The following is a 21,833-nucleotide window of genomic DNA, read 5'->3' on the forward strand; positions in this document are numbered from 1 at the left end:
AATCAGTATACATACCATTTTTATTAAGGCGATCCGAACCGATCTCCAGCGGCAGAGTACATGACTGACAACGGCTGTGAAATGAATGGGAAGTGACGTCGCCCATAGTTACTTTGGGGCTTCCGTTGTCTGTCCTCTGCACCCGCCTCCATAGCGAAGCCGCAGCTGACTGCTCAGCGTGGGGTCGCATCGTCCATTTTTTTTCTTTACAGGGCTAGATAGGTTAGTGTTAGATCGTTGGTGTCTGTAGATGCGGGGATTTTAGTTTTAGCATGGACTTCCACTTTAAGCCTCATACAAGTGATGAGAAAACCAGACAAAAATTTGATGCGATCGTACGATAATCTGATCGTTCCTACACAGCTGTTCGAAATTTTCCAAAGGCACAAACACAATGTTTTTCTCATCCAATACCAGATACAAATGCATTACAGCAGCTATGATTTCTTTTTTAATTTTTTTCCCCCTGTCGTACAAGAATTTTCATACCTTTTTAACCTATTCCCATTCGATATAGAGATTAGCATGCAAAAAAAAAAACTATCATTAGTCCGATACTTTCATCGTATGTTACAAGGCTTTATTCTCCCTGGAGGAGATGCTTGAGAGGAGATATGATCATGATATTCAGGTTTTTACAAAGGATTTTATTGATATTTAATCCAACAAATTGAGCTGACAGATGGTTATATTGTGTGTTGATCAGATACAAATCAGATATGCAAATTTAAGGCTCGGCGCTCCACAACAGTTTAAGTCAGTTACTAGCCGAGGCAACTCCAGGGTTCCTGCCACAGTGTAGAAAATACAAAAGCATCCGGTCATATGACCGAATGCAGCTAGGGAAAAAACCCCTAGTATGTTTCACCAAGGGATTGTGTATATTACGCATACATGTAAGTAGGAGTACAATGTAAATAAAAGGTGTTATTGCCGTAACTATCCAAACCAGGACAATGCCTGGTGGCTAGTTGACGTTCCGGGTGAAGCAATTCTGCAATCTGTTTGCAAAGAACAGCTTCATAGGGGTTTCTTCATTAGTGTGAAATAAGGTACGAAGAAGGGCATAGACCCTGACCAATGATCTGTACACCTTCGGGCAAGACCACCAGATGTGTACCATTTGTGCCTACCTGCGAATATCCTCGGAAGCAGAGCAGGGAATGAGCTGGTCTGAAACGAGCCAGCATGGCCGGCGTATAGTACCATCTATATATTTTATAGGCATTCTCCATAATGACGTTTTTTGAAGCTTTTGGAAAGTGCTAGGGTTATGATCTGCCAGTTCTCTGGGTCCAGTGGGCTCCCCAACTCGCTTTCCCATTGTACGTGGTAGGGCCTCAGCGGTGGTTTTCTGGAAAAGATGAGCAAATCGCTGAGATTAGGCCTGGGGAGTGGAGCTGGGCTTTACAAAGACTCTCAAATGAGGTCAACCTGTAGGCGGAGGGATGGGACTTTTTTTTTTTATAAGCTCTTGAATGAAGTGTTAAAATTGTAAATGGCTATAATGCGCTAGTAACACAATGTCATGGGAAGATCGAAGGTCATCCTAGTAGGGGTGGGACGAGAATGAATGTCCACAAACCACTTGTGAGTCCACCAGGAATATGGTCTTGGAGTCTCACACCCCGGAGGGAATAGCGGGCCTTGGATAGGACGAAGCAGAGGTAGATGAGGAGAAATCAGACCTGCAGAGAATTTAACCGAATCCCACAAGTAAATAGCATGAAGTAGACATGGTTTGGGTGTCATGGAGGTAAAACAAGGAAGCTATATTAGCTGCAAAATAATAAGCTTTGAGATTTGGGACCGAGACCAATATTGATCCTGTGAGCATACAAAATTTGTATTGATTTTAAGGTCAAGTGGATCCCCAAATGAATTTCAAAAGCTTACGCTGGTGTTGCATATATTATGTGAAGGGATCAAAACAGGACACAAAGAAAATAAAGCAGTTTCGGAAGATGAGACATGCCAAACCAGGACAATGGAAAATGGGTCCATAAGGACAACATTTCAGTTAGTTTCCTGAACAAAGGCAAAAAATTGGCCTGACATAATTCCTCACACGTCGGGGTAAGCCAAATTCCTAAATATGGCAGAGAGGTGAGCAAATATAATGGAAAGGTTGACTAACATGGCTTTAGATTTGGTAGGGTTAACGCACAATCCCGAAAAGGAACGCAAAATTATCTAAAAGACTCTAGGGGAAGTCAGTCCTCAGGATGTCATTGGCAAGCAGTGATATCTTCTGTAGGGAGCCTGCTGTTTCAATACCCTTTTTTTTTTTTTTTTTTTTTTTTTTATATCTGAATGGGAATGAGTTTCCTCCGCCAGCGGTTCCAGGGCCAAGATGAATAAGAGCAGTGAAAGAGGGCCATGGTGGGTACCTGTTCGGATGGTAAAGATAGATGACTCAAAACCATAATATTTAATTGTGGCTTGAGGGGAGTCTTAGAACGCTGTTATCCATTGTAAGAATGAAGCCTGGTATATGCTAACAGTGCTTTTTTTTTTCGATTGCACAAAAAAAATGGTCAGCTCTGGTCGGAGCTGCTGTACTAACCATGCGAGTTTAGTCGAGAGATTTCCTTCCCCTCCCCCCTAAGCTGTTTCTGATGGGGGAGGGGGGGGGACAACCACCCCCCACCCATACACTGATCAGCGCTCTCTGCCACTGGCTGTTTGGTTTTCCAGCATGCACATCCAAACGCCCGGCTTTTTTTTTTTAGACAGACATACACATGAGCCGAATGTTGGACTTTTAAAAAAAAATTTTAACCGGCTGTTGTCTCCCGACATTCCACCCGTGTGTATGGGGCTTGAGGCACAGAAACCATAGTGACGGAGTACGACCATAAGATAAAGCCATGACAAAGTGCCAAATGTCTTATTTACATAGAGCGATAACAGCATCTCCTAGAGAGCGGATGCGTTGTAACTGTAAAATCTGTCGGATGGCATACCCTGCCTGTCGTATTGGAACAAAGTCAACTTGGTCTTTTTTTTAATCAAGCAAGGAGTTAAATGTTGCAGTTCAATTGTACTATCTCCTGTAGATTGATAAATCTGCAAATGAATAGTGTAAAACTGCCCATACTCTAGTTTCATACGAACATTTTGTACAAAAGTTAATACAAATGATGTATGAACATTTTCTGTAACTTTTTTTGATTTTACATTTCATTCCAAAGTATTTCAAAATTTTAATTTGCTTTTAACATTTGGTTTTGCAACAAATGGACTTCCCTGAACAAAAGCTACAAACACTGATGAAATTGCATTCTAGAACATTAACTTTTTTTTTTTTTTTCTTTTCTTCATAGTGATTGTAAGAATCAAAAATGTTGATTTTTAGCATCAAACTAATGATTGGGAAATTAAAAAAAAATTTTTTTTTTTTTGGAAATTCTACTAGTATATGGCCAGCTTCAAGGTCAATCTGATTAGATATTGATTATTTGTATTATTTATCTAGGCCCTTGGGCTAAAAAGTAGCTGCTAAATATAAAGAAATACAATCAGATTGTTGGTACGCTTCTTGTTAGAAAAGAAGTGCTTATAAGATGTCATATTTTATGGACCTGTTGGTTTGTTTTATTTTTTTTTTATTTTTTTTATTTACTGTTTGTTTTTTACCTTTTCTTCACACGAAGGAGAAAGAACAGCAGTCAAAGAGGCTAAAATTGCAGACAGAAAAAGAACATCGGGACCGTATTAGGGAAGAATTAAAACTTGCAAAAGAAGAAGCAAAAAAAAAGAAAGATGAAGAACGGGAGCAAAAGGCGAAGGAGAAGAAGGAAAAAAAGGAAAAAGATGACAGAGAAAAGGCAGAAAAAATGCGGCTTAAGGAAGAGAAGAAGAAAGAAAAGCTTGAAGCCTTAGAGTAAGTACCGTATTTATCGGCGTATAACACGCGTCGGCGTATAACACGCACCCCAGGTTTAGGAGAGAATTTTAAGGAAAAAAACTTTTAGGAGGGAAGTTTAAGGGAAAAAAACTTACATTAAAATGCCCATCAATGCAGCCTCATCAGTGTTCATCTGCAGCCTTGTTAGTGTCATTGCAGCCTTTTCAGTGTCAGTGCAGCCTTGACCCAGTGTCCATTGCAGCCTTGTCAGTGCAGCTTTGCCCCAGTGCCGCCTTGTCAGTGCAGCTTTGCCCCAGTGCCGCCTTGTCAGTGCAGCTTTGCCCCAGTGCCGCCTTGTCAGTGCAGCTTTGCCCCAGTGCCGCCTTGTCAGTGCAGCTTTGCCCCAGTGCCGCCTTGTCAGTGCAGCCTTGCCCCCAGTGTCCATGCTTGGACAGATCACCGCCGACATACACATAGCTGCATGTAGTTTTAAATATGGCACCGCGGAGTTCGGAGGGACTTGGCGGCGCTGAACGAGCGCCGCCGAAATCACAGTGAGCCGAGATACACATAGTCGAGTGTTCTCGGCTCTTTCCGGCGCCGCTCACAGTCCCGCCCAGTCCCGCCCTATGATAGACATAACACAGGTCCAATGGCGGGACTGGGCGTGACTGAGCGGCGCCGGAAAGAGCCGAGAACACTCGACTGTGTATCTCGGCTCACTGATTTCGGCGGCGGTCGTTCAGCTCCGCCGAGTCCCTCCGAACTCCGCGGCGCCATATTTAAAACGACACGCTATGTGAATGTCGGCGGTGATCGCCGCCGATAGATCACAATTAGCGGGGATTTTCCCCTGATTTTAAGGGGGTTTTTCATGTGCCCTGTGCAACACCACAGCAGTAGTGATGTACTGTACAGAAAAATGCAGACCTGCTGCATTTTTCCACAGTGCATTTGATGGCACCAGAGGTTTTTGTGCAGTGCACTGCTTTTCTGTGTGGATGCCTGAACAAAGTGTGCACTTGGTAAACTTCTTATTAAAGTAAAAAAAAAGTGAGATGCACTGAAACAGCACAATAAACCATCACCTTCGCTTCTGCCATAAGTGATGGCAGCCCACAAACTAAATCAGGGTTTTTTAGCATGCAAGGAATCTTAAAGGGCTCTAAACTTTTAACATGTATGCTAAAAATTGTCACAAATTTTGATTATGTAAAAACAAACCAGTCTCTTTAAAAAAAAAAAAAAGTGGAAACGCCTCCTGAAGCTTTATTTTGCCAAATTACCGTTGCCTATATGGCTCTTATAATGGCAAGAAAGCGCAATAAGCTAAAGACTTTTATTGCGAAACGTATGTCTTTTGGTCAGATAGAATCTTTTATTAAAAAAAAAATCTTCCATGATTTCTCTATAGCATGGCATGCCCATCAAGCTTCCCAATTCTTTAAAATATGTAGATTTTCTAAGCTGAGTCAAAGCATCCCTTATTCAATACCATGGGGTTATACTTTTGCTGACTACATGACTTACTAGGATGACTAAAAAAAAAAAAACTGAGGCCAACCCCTAGGTGCGATGTATTTAGCTTGGCAAGACACACACAAGGTGTATGACGTCTCTCAAAGCTCTGCTTTTTGATGATCTGCAGTAAACAGCTTGCTGGTTGTTTCAGGCCAAATGTATAAATATTGGAAGTCTTTTCCGTCAGCCTAAAGCAGCATTGCAGGTTTTCCTAATTGCACTGTAGTGTCCCTGCTTAGGAACTCCAGGATTTGTTTCTCACAGGGCTACGTTGGTCATTGCTAGCAATCCTGTATTTTCACAGCAGAGGATCTTCAAGAACACAAGTTTTTGACAGACTTCCAACCCTGACAACTTGTCTTTCTATGCCATTATTGGTACATCTTTTGCTTGGCCGATCATCACGTTTCTGGATGCCCTACTCCTGTCTTGCTGGAGATCACTCTAGATCAGTTGGAGAAGTAGTCTTTTGACCTTGTCACAACATTTGACGTTCAGAACCAAAAAACTCTGTGCTAATAAACACAAAATCCTACCCACAATGTTTGAAAATGTTGTTAAATTACAACTCCACATTAAAGTAGTTGTAAACCCCATTCATTATATTTGACCTAGGCTCATATGTCTGTAGTGTTTACTTTTCTCTCTCCAAAGCTGTGCCATACCTTTTTTATGCTGCTCAGTTCCTCTTTTCAGTCACTTCTGACAAGTTCTCCAAAACACGAGGTAACAGCAGCTGAAAATTTGTGTCTGGGAGTGAGCTTGGAGATGGATAAGCAGAGACCTGGTCTATTCACAGTACAGCTCTGCATGTTCCTTCGTTCATCTACCTATGTGGAGCAGGGGTCTTTCCTCCCAATCAGCTCTCACACAGTGTAAGCCCAGACTCCACACCCACCCCTATGTGCTGCTGAAACTGGAAGAAAGATTTTTAACACGATCTGCACTATCCAAAGAATGTAGAAAGGGAAAGAAAGCAGATATACATGTAAAACTTATGTAGGAGGATTTGTTTCAGCTCGATCATCTGAGGCTGTTGACGTCACTCAGTATAGGAGAGGGTGTACAACCAATTTAAATAAAATGTAAACGGAAAGCTGCCAACGTACATACCCACAGAAAATCGAATTTGTAAAGCACTATCCTGTTCACAAACATAGGTAATATCCCGTTAACTCTACAATACACAGCATGCAATTTGTTTGCAATAAAGTCCCAGTTAATATTCAAAATAAAGTGAAAGTCCATAAGTGTTTGTGAAAACCAGATTTAAATTCTGTGCTAGAATGCAAGCAAACAAATCCAGCCACCTCCACCACAAAAGATATTCAGACTCCTTTCCCTGTAGTATGACCCCTATATCACAAGGAGTTTAAAAAGTGCTCCTTCCTGCTCCAAACCCGCTCAGATGTCTTTGCCAGGTTCTTATGAACAACTCACAGGACCCAAATGGATGGTTTCCAAGGCATGCATCTGAGACCAGTTGTGGTAGAACAAGACCTGGAGTATCCAACCATGCCTGCCATATAGAAGAAAACGTTCAGTTGGCATTTGTGTTGATATGTTAATCGTTCCCTTAGAAGTATAGAATTAACCTGTTCTATTCAAAGTTTCTTAGTAGGGGTATGAGGAGAAAGCCTGAACCAAGATAGAGGTATGTGTATGTGTATATATATATATATGTATATGTATATGTGTGTGTATGTATGTATGTATGTATGTATGTATGTATGTGTATATATATATATATATATATATATATATATATATATATATATATATATATATATATATATATATATATATAATTAACATTTACACACAGTGGGGACGGAAAGTATTCAGACCCCCTTAAATTTTTCACTCTGTTATATTGCAGCCATTTGCTAAAATACTTTTAAGTTCATTTTTCCTCATTAATGTACACACAGCACCCCATATTGACAGAAAAACACAGAATTGTTGACATTTTAGCAGATTTATTAGGGAAAAACTGATATCACATGGTCAAGTATTCAAACCCTTTGCTCGGTATTTAGTAGAAGCACCCTTTTGATCTAATACAGTCATGAGTCTTTTTGGGAAAGATGCAACAAGTTTTTCAAACCTGGATTTGGGGAGCCTCTGCCATTCCTCCTTGCAGATTCTCTCCAGTTCTGTCAGGTTGGATGGTAAACGGTGGACAGCCATTTTTAGGTCACTCCAGAGATGCTCAATTGGGTTTAAGTCAGGGCTCTGGCTGGGCCATTCAAGAACCGTCATGGAGTTGTTGTGAAGCCACTCCTTCGTTATTTTAGCTGTGTGCTTAGGGTCATTGTCTTGTTGGTTAAACCTTCGGCCCAGTCTAAGGTCCTGAGCACTCTGGAGAAGGTTTTCGTCCAGGATATCCCTGTACTTGGCCGCATTCGTCTTTCTCTCGATTGCAACTAGTCGTCCTGTCCTTGCAGCTGAAAAACACCTCCACAGCATGATGCTGCCATCACCATGCTTCACGGTTGGGACTGTATGTGTAACAATTCTGTGTTTTTCTGTCAATATGGGGTGCTGTGTGTGTACATTAATGAGGAAAAAAAAATGAACTTAAATGATTTTAGCAAATGGCTACAATATAACAGTGAAAAATTTAAGCGGGTCTGAATACTTTCTGTCCCCACTGTATATTAAATTTTTTTTTTTTTTAGATGTCTTTGTCCTTGTGCACCTAGCAGGCAAACCAGTGGGACCTTGATCTCATATAATGCAGAAATGATACCTGTCACATCCTTCCAGTAGCCACAATTAAATGAATAAGAGACCCCTCCTTAGTGGAGCATTTAGGAGAACCTCTTCTCCCCCAACGGTGAAGCTGTGTTGTAGTGTGATAAGCTCTGTGTAGTAAAAATTGTGATAACGTGGGTAAGACAGATATAGCATGCACATTTTGCAAGCACAGCTCCCACAATTCTCCGCTAATGTCCCTCAAATCTCATTCCCAAACCTCTCCTACACTGTAGAGTGGTTGCATCCTGCATGGTTGAAATTAGGGTGGAATAGATTTGGGAGATCATCAATTGTTGCGTGAAGTACTCAAATGAGCCCAGCAAGAAAGGTATGATCTGATAATGTTAGATTAGAGAAGTGTGTTTGGGCCTGCAGGACATGGCGGAATTGTAGGTATTTGTAAAATGGTTGTCTAGGTAAACAAATTCTGCCTGTAGCTCAGGAAAAGATTTAACTATGTTCTGATTATACAGTTGGGATAATTAACGTATATCTGCTGTCTCCCATGCCTGAGACCCCTTCAGTTTGCTTAGTTCGGTATACTCGGGATTGTGCCATAAAGACGTCGCAAGAATAAAACCTGATATTTTCAGACTAGCGCTGCGCGATTCTGGGAAAAATTAGAATCGTGATTTTTTTTTTTGTTTTGCTTGGGATAAAGATCACGATTCTCGCGGCGTCACATCATCTTCATCTTCATCAGCTTCATCTTTCACATCATACAAAACATGGCGCTAACTTTACTGCTTAGTTTTTTTTGTTTTTTTTTTAATTAGTGTATTTTTTTCCCAAAAAATTGCATTTGAAAGACCGCTGCGCAAATGCAGTGCAACATAAAATATTGCAACAACCACCATTTTATTTAGTGTCTGTGCAAAAAAAAAAAAAAAAAAAAAATAGATATATAATGTTTTGGGTAATTTTCTAGCAAAAAATGATTCGAACCACTTCAGCCCCGGAAGATTTTCCCCCTGAATGACCAGGCCATTTTTTGTGATATGGCACTGTCACTTTAACTGACAATTGCATGGTCATGCTACGCTGTACCCAAACACAATTGGTGTCTCCCTCCCCCCCCCCCCCCCAAATAGCTTTCCTTTGGTATTTGATCACCTCTGTGTTTTTTTTTTTATTTTTTGCGCTATAAACAAAAAAGAGTGACTATTAAAAAAAAAAGTAATTTTTTTATTTTTTTGCTATAATAAATATCCCCCCCAAAAAAGTAAAAAAGTCTGTCAGTTTAGGCCAATATGTAGTCTTCTACATATTTTTTGGGGGGAAAAAAATAGCAATAAACGTATATTGATTGGTTTCGGGATAGATTTATGGCATTTTTATTATTTACTTATTTTTTACTAGTAATGGCGGCGATCAGTGCTTTTTATTGGAATTGCGTCGGACAGGTCGGACACCTCATTAACATTTTTGGCACTTTACTGTAAAAAAAAAAAAAAAAAAAAAAAAATCGGTGCTAAAAATAGGCACTGTTGTACTAATGGCACTGACAGGGAAGGGGTGATCAAGGGGTTAAATGTGTTCCCTCACTGTGTGTTCTAACTGTATGGCAGACTGTGTGACTGGGGAAACGCACAGATCAGTGCGTAGCAGGAAGACAGAATCTGTGTGATCTCCTCCCCTGTCAAAATGGAGATTTGCCATGTTTACATGTTAGTTAGCTCAGCGGCTGAGGAATGTTGTGAAACTTGGCAGGTTGCCTGTTTGTGTTTATTTATTTTATTTTTTTCTTGACGGGTGTCGGCTTGAACAGAGAACTCTGCATAGAATCGGGAAAATGCTTTAAGATCGCGAGGGGGGGAAAGAATCGCAATCTCGATTCTTTTATATAAATTCTTTTAAGAAAGCAGAAAATACAGAGACCACAAAATAGAGTAATTGTTCTAAAAAACATAGTCAATAGTCCATATGTCACAATGTAAGAAAAAAATGGTCATCTATCAGAAGGGAATCACATTGAGCTTCAAGGGACCAAGAGTCCTCTGTACTCCGCATGGCCATTTTCCACGGCGATTGCCATTTTATGGAATAGGAATAAAGCCAGATACCAACCGGCTCTAAAGTCACAGCCATTTTTCTGACATAGGAAAACAAGGAAGGAGAAGAGAGGAGAAAAGGGGGAAAAAAGGGGGTGGTGGGGGGGCAAGGAAGGGATGGTACCACCATCCAGTCATACTAACTCCGTCTGGGGAGCCTCCAAAATCGTCCCACTTCAGGGGAGCTAAGCTGCCAGCTTTCCGCACACCTCAGAGTAGATGAGCTTGTGCCAGTGAAACCATTTTTTGGAAAATTTCTCACTTAGGCCTTTTTCCGTGGCCACCATGTCCTCCATTGCGTGAATGTCCACAACTTTCCTCAACCAGACAGCCACTGACGGTGGTTGTGTCTGCTTCCAGTACAGGGGGATGCAGCCTTTTGCCGCAGTGAGCAGGAGAGGCCCGCCAGGGCTGGGTTGTCCAGGATCTGTTGCCTGTTCCTCTATTTTCCATTTGTGAGGGAGTGTCGGGCCTGTGACCTCTCGACCAGTTTCAACTCCAGGAATCTAGGGTCGTTGAGTCCCGTACTGAAAGCCAGATTGCCAACTACGGGAGAGAGTGGAGACAAGAGCATCTGACACCGGGGCAGCGACTTCAGCTGGACCCCTGTTAGGGATTGTCCTGCTTGCACCCATGGTTTCAGAGCGCTGTGACGACACCAGTCCAAGATACAGGTTAGGTGACATAGCGTATGGTAAAGATTGGCATCCGGCAAAGCTATGCCTCCCCTCAGTTTTGGAAGTCGCAGAACTGTTTGCGCCAACCGTGGGGGTTTCTGGGCCCAGGCAAAATTGACAAGCGTTCGGTTCATCACTCTTAGGAAGGAGGTAGGAACCCGTATGGGGAGTGCCTGAAAGTGGTACAACAGCCCGGGCATGACGATCATTTTCACTATGCCACAGCGTTCGAACCAGGAAAACAGGCCATGCTTCCACTCCTGAAGATCCTTCCTTATGGCTGTCAGAAGAGGGGGGGAAGTTGAGGGGAAAAATCTCCTCTGCCCTACTGGGCAAGAGGATGCCCAGATACTTAATGTGGGATGTAGCCCATTTAAAGGGAAAATCAACCCAGAGCAGTGCGGCTAGGGATGATGGCAAGGCGACATCAAGCGCTTTTGATTTCTGGTACTTGATGCGGAACATTGACAACTCCTCATGTGTCTTTAGTTCCTTTAGCAAGTTTGGGATAGATACTAGGGGATTGGTCAAAAAAATTAGTAGGTTATCTGCGTACGCAATCTTTATTCTTAACGATTAATTGTGTAGCTCTATTTCAGACTGATTAACATTTGTCCAAAGTCTCCTTATGAGTGAAACCGTGGGTCCTGAGAGTGGTGGAATGGAGAGCCCCATTTCTAAGTGGGACAACGCTGTGTAATTCGAGGTTTTAGCAAAAAGTATGTATCGGATCCGAGGCATAAGGACAACCCCAGCCTCACAAGATGTTGGAGCTGGGAGGCCAGAAAGTAAAGTCTGGGATTGGGTACTGCTAATCCACCCTGGTCTTTACTATATAGCAAAGTAGAGAGGTGTATTCTAGCTAACTTTTTCCAGATAAGTGTTAAAGTTTCAATGCGCATAAACCATCTGCAGGGAATTCATTGTGGGGAATTAAGTAGGATGTATAGTAACTGCAGGGACCACATCATTTTTTTGATAGTTAACTCTGCCAATTACTGATAGAGGGAGTTTACACCATTACATTTTGGCTTGACATTTTTGGAACAGGGGAAGTAAATTTTAAGTTCTAGATATTTGGAGGGGTCTGGGGTGACTTGCACTCCTAGGTATTGAAACTGGGTCACAAGCTGCAAAGAGCGAGCACAATCTGGTAGTTAGAAGCATAGTTTGTCCGGGGGGGGGGAGAACTGACATGCTCCAAATTATAGAGAAGTTGTAGAGGGTATTGAAATGTTTGATTAAAGACATTACGCTTCGGTCTCACCCAAGTCTAGGAGGGCATCGTCTGCATATAACGACATTTTATCTTCCCTGTATTTGCTAATAAAACCTGTAATGTGTTGGGAAGCTCCGATTGTTGCTGCCAAAGGCTCCAGAGCTAATGCAAACAGCGGTGACAGGGGCACCCTTGTCATATGCCCCTGTGGAGTGGGAAAGAGTTTGGTTAGATCCCCGTTAATCCTAAGCCTAGCCGTAGGGGCTGAATATAGAAGCTGCACCCACTTAATAAAGTGAGTACCTAGGCCAAAGCAGTTCAAGACCTTCCACCGATATGACCATTAAACTCTGTCAAATGCCTTGGCAGCATCTAGGGATAAGACTGCGCGGTTATCGGGATTATCTACAGGCACCTTAAGGTTTAAAAACTGTCTAATTTTTAGTGATGTAGATCTAGAAGGGATAAGTCCCGATTTAATCTGCATTTAGAAGTTACCTTTGCCAAACATGTGACCAGAGCTCTAGCTAAGAGCTTGACATCTGATAAAATGAAATGGGTCTATACGAATCTGGAAGTAGGCTATTCTTACCAGGTTTCAGGAGAAGGATAACCACCTCTTTATTCCTAGATGGGAATCCCTGCTCCAACACATTTACAAAGACTAATTTAAGTTGTGGTAAAAGTGTAAAGGCATACTTTTTTTTTTTTTTTTTACTTTTTTTTTTCCTATACCTCCTCAGGGAGCCCCAGGTCCCAAGTGGAGCCAGAGCATCAGCCAATTAGTCACGAAAGGAGCAGTCAAAATAGCCCTGTCCACCTGGGACAATTTGGATAGCTTACTATTTACCTCACTGATATTGGATTAACACCTGTCAAATGCTCTGTAAACTTGCTGTTAGCACTGCAGGCAGATTTTCAGTGTTTTACAATCGAGTTGAATGGAAGCAGTTGACAAAATTAAATGCCTCCCAGACACGACATGTAGCCTCCCTTTTTTGCTGCGCACCAATGCAAAATAATGCAAACGCTACATGATTTTAAATGTGAAGAGCTGTGTCTGCTGTCTATATTATCCATTGCAGGCTGCTTTACTAGCCATTCAAACAGTGGCAAAAACACGCCTCAAATGCCTGTTTCTAATGCCAGTGTAAAGAGGGCCTTGAAAAAAAAGTGTATGCTATGACCATAAGTTTTTTCTTTAACCGCTTAGCTGCCGCCTTATGTACATTTACTTCGGCAGGGCGGCTACTCTGTATGTGATCCAAACGTCTGGTTCCTCAATGTCCACTGGGATTCTGTCCTCTGGGACCCGGCGATCGTTCAGGAAAGAAGCAGAACGGTGGTGTGCCTATGTAAACAAGGGAGACTGTCCTGTCAGTAGGAAAGACGTGGATCCTGTGTTTTCTGCAAGTGCTTACTACTTTGTGCGTAGTGAAAGCACCTCCCCCACAGTAACCAATCTCATTTTAGGCACACAGTTAACCCTTTGATCGCCCCTGATGTCAGCCCTTCCCAGCCAGTGTCATTAGTACGGTGACGGTTCCTTTTTTTTTTTTTTTAAGCACTGATCACTGTATTGGTGTCACTGGTTCCCAAAAAAGTCACTTGGTGTCTGATTTGTCCACTGCAATTTCAGTCTCACTATGTCGCTGATCGCCACCATTACTTAAACTTCAGCCCCGGAAGATTTGGCTGCTGAATGACCAGAGCACTTTTTGCGATTCGGCACTGCATCGCTTTAACTGACAATTGCAGTCATGCAACATTGTACCCAAACAAAATTGACTTTTTTTTTTTCCTTTAAAAAAAAAAAATAAATAAATTTTTTTCTCAGTTTAGGCCGATATGTATTCCACATAGTTTTGGTAATAAAAATCGTAATAAGCGTATATTGATTGGTTTGCACAAAAGTTATAGCGTCTACAAAATAGGTGATAGATTTATAGCATTTGTATTATAATTTAGTAATTTTATTTTTTTTTTTTTTGTGACTACGACATGGCGGACACATCGGACAATTTTGACACATTTTTGGGACCATTGGCATTCATTCAGCGATCAGTGCTATAAAAATGCATTGATTACCATATAAATGTCACTGGCAGTGAAGGGGTTAACACTAGGGGGCGATCAAGGGGTTAACTGTGTTCCCTAACTGAAGGAAGGGATGGGCCTAGCTCGGGGAAGTGATAGATCGGTGTTCATACTTTGTATGAACACACGATCAGTCTCTTCTCCCCTCAGAGAACTGGGTTCTCTGTGTTTACACAGAGATCCTGGTTCTTGCCGTGTCATGAGTGATCGTGGGAGCCCGGTGGTCATCGCGACCGCCGGGCACTCTCATCGGCTTTGGGGGCGCGTGCCCCTAGTGACCAAAGAAAGAAGCGATGAGATATAACGGCTCTTCGGGCGGCCGAGCCATGTTGCCACAGTACAACTGCGGCGGCTAAAAAAAAAGTTCCATAAATATATTCCATAGTTTGTAGACGCTATAACTTTTGCGCAAACCAATCAATATATGCTTATTGGGATTTTTTTTATCAGAAATATGTAACGAATACATATTGGCCTAAATTTATGAAGAAATTTTGATTTTATATATATATATTTTTTTTAATTGGATGTGTTTTATAGCAAAGTAAAAAAAGAAATAATGTTAACAAAATTGTTGTGTTTTTTTTTTTTTTGTTTATAGTGCAAAAAATAAAACCACAAAGGTAATAAAATACCACCAAAAGAAAGCTCTATTTGTGAGGTAAAAAAGGTAATAAATTTTATTTGGGTACAGCGTCGCATGACCGCGCAATTGTCAGTTAAAGTAAAGCAGTTTCGTATTGCAAATAATGGCCTGGTCATGAAGGGGGGTAAAACTTACGGAGCTGAAGTGGTTAAGCTTGCAGGCTCAGCTCTGGAGCCAGCTATTTCTGCAAATCTGTCAGACAGCTGTTAATTGGACAACAGCAATGGACAACCAACATTCCTGTCTTTCAGAACTGAACCTTGGCAGAGCTCCTACAGACGCTACTTTCTGTGTTACTTGTTTGTGTTGATGCCCTAGAACTTTTCCCAAATCTCAAGCATGGCTCTCATGTGCAAAAACATTTAGCTGAAAGCCTGGACAGCTGAAGCTGCCTGTTGGATGCCCGAGACTGAACACTTGTTCGACATAAAAGTCGCAGGACTTCCGATCCGACTTTGCCCTGTGACTTAGGCCCGACCTCAATCTGACTTCCATGCGACTTTAAAGAACAGGATCTGACTTAAGATGAGTGTAACTTTGGTCTGGTATAGATTTCCATGCCAAATGTACAAAAAAATAGCATGAGGTCCCCTCCCCAAATCCATACCAGTGCCTTGGGTCTGGTATGAATTTTGAGGGGAACCACCACACCAAAACCATACTAGGCCGGCCCAACCCCAAAGCACCTTGTCCCTATGTTGTAGGGGTCTGCGGACAGCGGGCTTATCGGAATCTAGAAGTCCCCTTTAATAAAAGGGCCCCCATTTCCCATCCTCCCCATTTCCATGTGAATGAGTATGGGTTACATACCACTACCCATTCACCCAAAAAAAGTGTAGTGTACCAAACAGGCAGTTTTTGGCAAGCCCTTTATTAAAACTGTAATGTCTCCCAATGTAAATCATGATGGCTTTCGCTGCCGACCTGATAAAAAAAAAAAAAAAAAATTCCGCCCCTGTCGAATGCTCCTGCCAGTCTGACAAGTCCTGTGTCTGACGGTTCTTAGCATGGCACTTGACACATTCATCAAAGATGTTACTGGAGGAATTTTAATTCTATAATAGATGGCTTCTAAACCTACCTCCCCTTAAAGAAAAGTGCTCCAACAGTCTACATTTTTATTCCAAACCTCAGACCACCGCAGCTGGTATCTTAATAAAAAAAATACAAAAAAAAAAAAAAACTTCCAATTTGTTGCCCTGCCATTTGGGCATTCTTCACTCAGAATTTTCCTCTTCGCCCAAAGGAGCTTACCCCCCTTTACGTACTTAACCACTTCAATACAAGGCATTTTCACCCCCTTCCTGCCCAGGCCAATTTTCAGTTTTCAGCGCTGTCACACTTTGACAATTGCGCGGTCATGCAACCATGTACACAATTGAAATGAAACTTTTTTTTGGTGGTATTTGATCATCTCTCTCATTATTTTTTGCGCTGTAAATAAGAGTTACAAGTTTGAAAAAAACACTATTTACTTTTTGCTATAATAAATATATATATTTTTTTTAATTTTTCCTCAGTTTAGGTCGATATGTATTCTACATATTTTTGGTGAAGAAAAATCGCAATAAGCGTATATTGGTTTGCGCAAAAGTTAGGGCCTACAAAATAAGGGATAGTTTTATGGCATTTTTAGTATTTATTTTTTTTTACTAGCAATGGCGGCAATCTGCGATTTTTATCATGACTGTGACATTGCGGCGGACAAATCTGACACTTTTGACACCATTTTGGGACCATTCACATTTATACAGCTATCAGTGCTAAGAAAAAGCGTTTATTACTGTATAAATGTCACTGGCAGGGAAGGGGTTAACTTGGGGGCGATCAAGGGGTTAAGTGTTACATAGGGAGTGATTCTAACTGTAGGGGGAGGGGACTCACAAAGGGAGGTGGCCGATCGGTGTTTCTCTGTACTGGGAACACACGATCGGTCTCCTCTCACCTGACAGGACATAAATTTGTGTGTTTACACACACAGATCCACGGTCCTGCTCTGTTAACAGGAAATCGCGGGTGTTTGGTAGACATCGCAGCCGCCAGGCAAGCACATCAGCTCCCGAGAAACGCGGCGGGGCGCGCACCCCCCCAGACGGCCGGGAAGCCCAGGACATCATGACGCCCGCCCAGGATGGGAGATCCCTCCTGCGGACGTCATATGATAGTGGGCGGGATGTGAAGTGGTTATAGCGGAACTTGTGTCATTTTTTTTAATCTTTCCATATGTTAAATCTTCAGCCCTTGTTTTAACTTTGGATAGTAAAACATTTTTTTTCTGCCAGTAAATACCTTATACAGCCCACTTTTTGTTTCTTGTCTGAAAAAAAGCCTAGGCTTATGAAATCATGCACAGCTCTCACTCTCGTGAGAGTTTGCCAGAAAGGGAGGGGGAAAAGAGTCATAAGAGGGCCAATTAGAGCTGCAGATTTGGAGGTGTCTGTGTAAATCCAGGAAGTGAACGGGCAGCAGCTTCAGCTGCCCACAGTTAAAATGATTGCAGCCAGACTTGGTGGAGGGAGATTTCTGCAACATATTTGGCAAGTACAGAATGACAGTATATATAAAATATGCAATGTGATTGGAGGGAATTGGAGGAAATGGCAAAGTTGGAGAGATAGAGATATCTATATATATCTCTCGAATATATATATATATATATATATATATATATATATATATATATATATATATATATATCCACAAGCAGACAAGGACAACAGAGTTCACACCAAGGTTCAGGGATAGTAGGGGACACGCCAAAGGTCATGGTCACGAGCAGGCAGGAATAGTTGCGAACACGCCAAGGTCGGTAACGGGAACAAACGTAGAGCACACGGCAGGCAGGAACAGGAAGCCAAAACACACAAAGGTTGATCAGCAGGGCTGGCCTGCAGTGCAGAGGTTAATATAGAGTTCTCTGATAGGAGCTGGTGTGGAGCCATGCTAGAGGAGAGTTAATAAAAGCAGTCAGGTGAGAGTCAGCTGGTCTGTAGTGATGAACACATGGAGACAGGTAAGCTGACAGACAAAACTCTATTGCATAACCATGACCTCCTCTTTAAGAACTCATGGCATTTAGGTTACATTGTACCTAGTCGACCTTCTTTTAAAGGACACCTGTCCATTTTCAGCTTTTTGCTAATGTCCAAAAGACTATTCATATACTTCAGACTTTTCGCCTGGTAATCAACTTTAAGAAGTCTGACCTCCAGCCTTACCTTGTTTAGAAAACCTACAGTGGCTATAAAGAGTCTACACACCCTTGTTAAAATGTCAGGTTTCTGTGATGTAAAAAAAAAATAGACAAAGATAAATAATTTCAGAACCTTTTCCAGCTTTTAATGTGACCTATAAACTGTACAAATCAGTTGAACAACGAACTGAAATCTTTTAGGTGAAGGGAAAAAAATGTTTGCATAAGTGTGCACACTCTTAAACTTATACTTTGTTGAAGCACCTTTTTTGATTTTTACAGCACTATCTTTTTGGGTATGATGTCTATCAGCATGGCACATCTTGACTTGAGAATATTTGTCCACTCTTCTTTGCAACACAAGGAGGGGTTTGGTGCTGGGTTGGTCTAAGGAGTAGGATGAACCCACATCCCAGGTTAAACTAGCTAAATGGAAATTGATCCTCTTGCGGGACTTTAACGGGAACACCTACTCATGGGTCATAAAGAGTATGGAGGATATAGAGATTGTATGATAAAGTGTTTATTAATAGTATAGATCTTTAAATGGATCTGTGGTACAAGGGGTAAATATGCAGCATACGTGATGCATACAAAAAGATAGCAATACAAAGTGCAAACAATTCACAATCATAGAACTCCAATACACATGGAACACATATGCGGGGAGTACCCGACGCGTTTCGAGATATACTCTTCCTCAGGGGTATCAGATTGGAATCAGCAAGCAAAGGGTATGTCTATAAATTAAGAAAACAGTTATAAACCAATTGTAAAGGTATTGTAATCAAAATATATAAACATAAAGAAGGTATTGGTTGGAGTACAAGTATACAATATATATGGAGAAAAACGGTAAATTACTGACCATAAAGTATTGCTTGGAGGGCATGTGTCTGATGCTGCATCCATATAAAAAAGGAGGGAAGATAAAGGGGTTTAAGAGGGACGTAACACCACTGAACGTAAAGGTGTGTCCTGGTCCACAGCCCGCAAGGCTTGTGTGCCCACCACGGCGCGGCCGCCAGGAAAAGATTCCCCAACAGAGGGCGTCAAAAAAGGCCACCAGTGGTAGGAATGATCCTGGGAAGCTCCAGTCTGTAGGGAGCAAGAGATGAAAAGAGACGGTGGGGTAATGGAGGGGCAAGGAGGTGTACATAGTTATTATTGATATTACAAGGAGACCCCAGGGGCATGGCAACCCAGTGAAAGGTAGTGACAATAAAAAGTACCTGGGTCAGCCCGTCAGTAGTATATTGACGGGAGGCTGGGAGAGGTGTAAACAGTAGTAAGTCTAGGCCTGGGTCCTGGGTGGCCGGGTATGGTACCCCAGCTGAGTGACCCCCAAGATCAAGGGGTCCCTAGTGCTGCAAGCAGGGGGGTAAAGTGATGCCGGCCAGAGGGTGGTTCAGATCAGTGCAGAGGTAGTCAGACCAGGGGAGACTTGCAAGGTCCAGTCTGCAAAATGATTAGGAAGAGGGGTGAGCTAAGTATGTCCCTGGGGTGGCGAATGCCAGAATGTGGTAGTCTTACCTTGTGGGGTCCCAGGTGTAGGCTGGATATAGTGGGGATCAGCGTGCTGTTGACCGAGGACGCCGTGGGATTGTGGAGGATTGAGAGCCCGTTCATATGGCGAGGACGCGCCCGTGATTGGTCGCGGGCGCGGCCAATAGGTGGGAAGGTAGACGCCCCCCCGAGCCTAGGGCGCACGCGCCGGCCCCATTAGACACCGCCACCCGGAGTGTGCATGAGCCTCCGAGTGCGGTGACGTATATCCCGGGGCGGGACCGAGACCTGCGCCAAAGGCCCGCGGCGTGGGAGTCCGGAGAGGCCGGACCGGGTTGCAATCCAGCATCTCCTGGTTACAAGAATGCCACCCGCAGCAACATAGTTGCGTCAGGTGGCCCCCCCGCGCCGAGTGGGGAAAGAGATCCGGCGGCACGCGCCGGAGTGGGACGGCCCCGCGGCGTAGAGAGGAGGGACAGGACAGACCAAGCAGTGGGTGGGATGTCAGGAGCTACAAACAGGAATGCACACAGGGGAAGAAGAAACAGAGGGAACAATTGGCCAGGAAATAGAAAGGAGAGATGTAAAAGAAAAAGAAGAAAGAAAAAAGTAAAGATAAAGTAAAAATAAAAAATAAATAAAGGGAGAAATGTAGGTAGGAAAGGGTGATGATGGTAGATAATAGAGAGCCAATAAATACATAAAATACAATATATACTAGAATACAATATACAGTGTATCCTTGTGGATATAAGTCCGAGGGGCAGGGACATGTGCTATATACAAAATATACAATATACAACTGTGTACAAAAGGGATAAGTGCACAATGAGTGAGTGTGATTGTGGTTAAAAAAAAAAAAAAAAAAAAAAAAATTATATATATAGAAATGTGTACCAAAAAATTTTTTAGGGGGGGATTCCATCGGGTTCCCATTCAGAGCCCCCTGATGAAAAGCCCTCCAAGAATGGTCTGAAGGATATACATGTATTTAACCCTGGGGGTTGGGTGGCTCTGAGTCTGAAGATCCACCTCTGTTCTAATTGCAAAAGTGATTTGTTCATATTTCCTCCCCGTATACCGGTGTGTACACGATCAAGGATGATGAACCAGAATTTAGGGCAAATGCCCTCGTGTATGTTTGTGACGTGGCGACCCAAAGGTAGGTTGGGGTTGCAGGTTTGCATGGCTGTGATGTGTCTGTAAGCCCTACGCCAGAATTCTTAAATGGTTTTCCCTATGTAGAAACATGTGCATTCACATGTGAGCAGATAAACTACCCCACATGTTTTGCAATTGGCATAGTGTCTGGGTTTGAAAATTTCACCATTGGGCAGGGTGATGCGTTTGGAAGTGTTAAGAAACCTGCAATAGTTGCATCCGCCACAAGTGAAGGTACCTTTGTTTTTGCATGGGTCATGTTTACCCCTGCCTTTGAACTCAATACAGACCAGTTGGTCTCGTAGAGAACCAGCTCGCCTGTAAGTAAATGCCGGTGTAGGGGGTACGAAGGGGCCAATGGACGGATCCATGGTGAGCATGTGCCAATACTTGGATATGACTTTCTTGATGGCCATGTGTTGGCTGGAGAACCTTGTGATGATGGTGATAGGTTGGGATTTGGGATTTTTGGCTGAGGGATTATATAATGTCATTGCGTGTTCTGGCACAAACCCTCCTATACGCTTTTTTGAGGCAGGAATTGGAATAACCTCTGGCGCGTAATCGTGTTTGTAAGATTTTGGCTTCTTTGATGAAAGTTGTGTCATCGGTGCAGTTTCTTCTGGTGCGGAGGTACTGACTATATGGAATGGAAGCAATGAGTGGCTGAGGGTGAAAACTGCTGGCATGAAGTATGGAGTTGCCTGCAGAGGTTTTTCTGAAAAGGCTGGTGCTGAGGGAGCCCTCACTATCCTTGTGGATGGTGACATCAAGGATTGTGATTGACTTATGGTCCCAGGTCATGGTGAATGATAGGTTAAAGTCATTGTTGTTGAGTGACTGAAGGAATGCAGGTAGTAGAGATGTGGATCCGTTCCACACTAGGAGAACATCGTCAATGTAGCGGTACCACATGACGACATTCTCCATGTACGGGGCGAAGTGCACAGATTCCTGTACCATGTGCTCCCACTCCCCCAGGTACAGGTTGGCATACGACGGGGCACATGAGGTCCCCATCGCAACGCCCTGCACCTGGAGGTAGTGGGAGCCATTGAATGTGAAAAAATTGTGAGTGAGAGTGAATTCGAGTGCTGCTAGTAAGAACTCGTTAATCTTGTGGTTGTACTGGCTGTTGAGTGAGAGAATATG

The 21,833-nt window shown here is 42.7% G+C and overlaps 1 protein-coding gene across 2 annotated transcripts in view; it reads left to right on the plus strand.

Annotated features, from left to right (window-relative positions):
• Nucleotides 1-21,833, plus strand: part of CHAF1A (chromatin assembly factor 1 subunit A) — a 693,562-nt gene that overhangs the window by 167,570 nt on the left and 504,159 nt on the right. For both annotated transcript variants that reach the window (XM_073594763.1, XM_073594760.1), the window contains exon 4: nucleotides 3,657-3,886. In XM_073594763.1, coding sequence (XP_073450864.1) covers nucleotides 3,657-3,886 — 230 coding nt within the window. The remainder of the gene's footprint in view (nucleotides 1-3,656; nucleotides 3,887-21,833) is intronic.

Source organism: Aquarana catesbeiana, linkage group LG01, assembly GCF_042186555.1.
Source record: "Aquarana catesbeiana isolate 2022-GZ linkage group LG01, ASM4218655v1, whole genome shotgun sequence".
Lineage (NCBI taxonomy): Eukaryota > Metazoa > Chordata > Amphibia > Anura > Ranidae > Aquarana > Aquarana catesbeiana.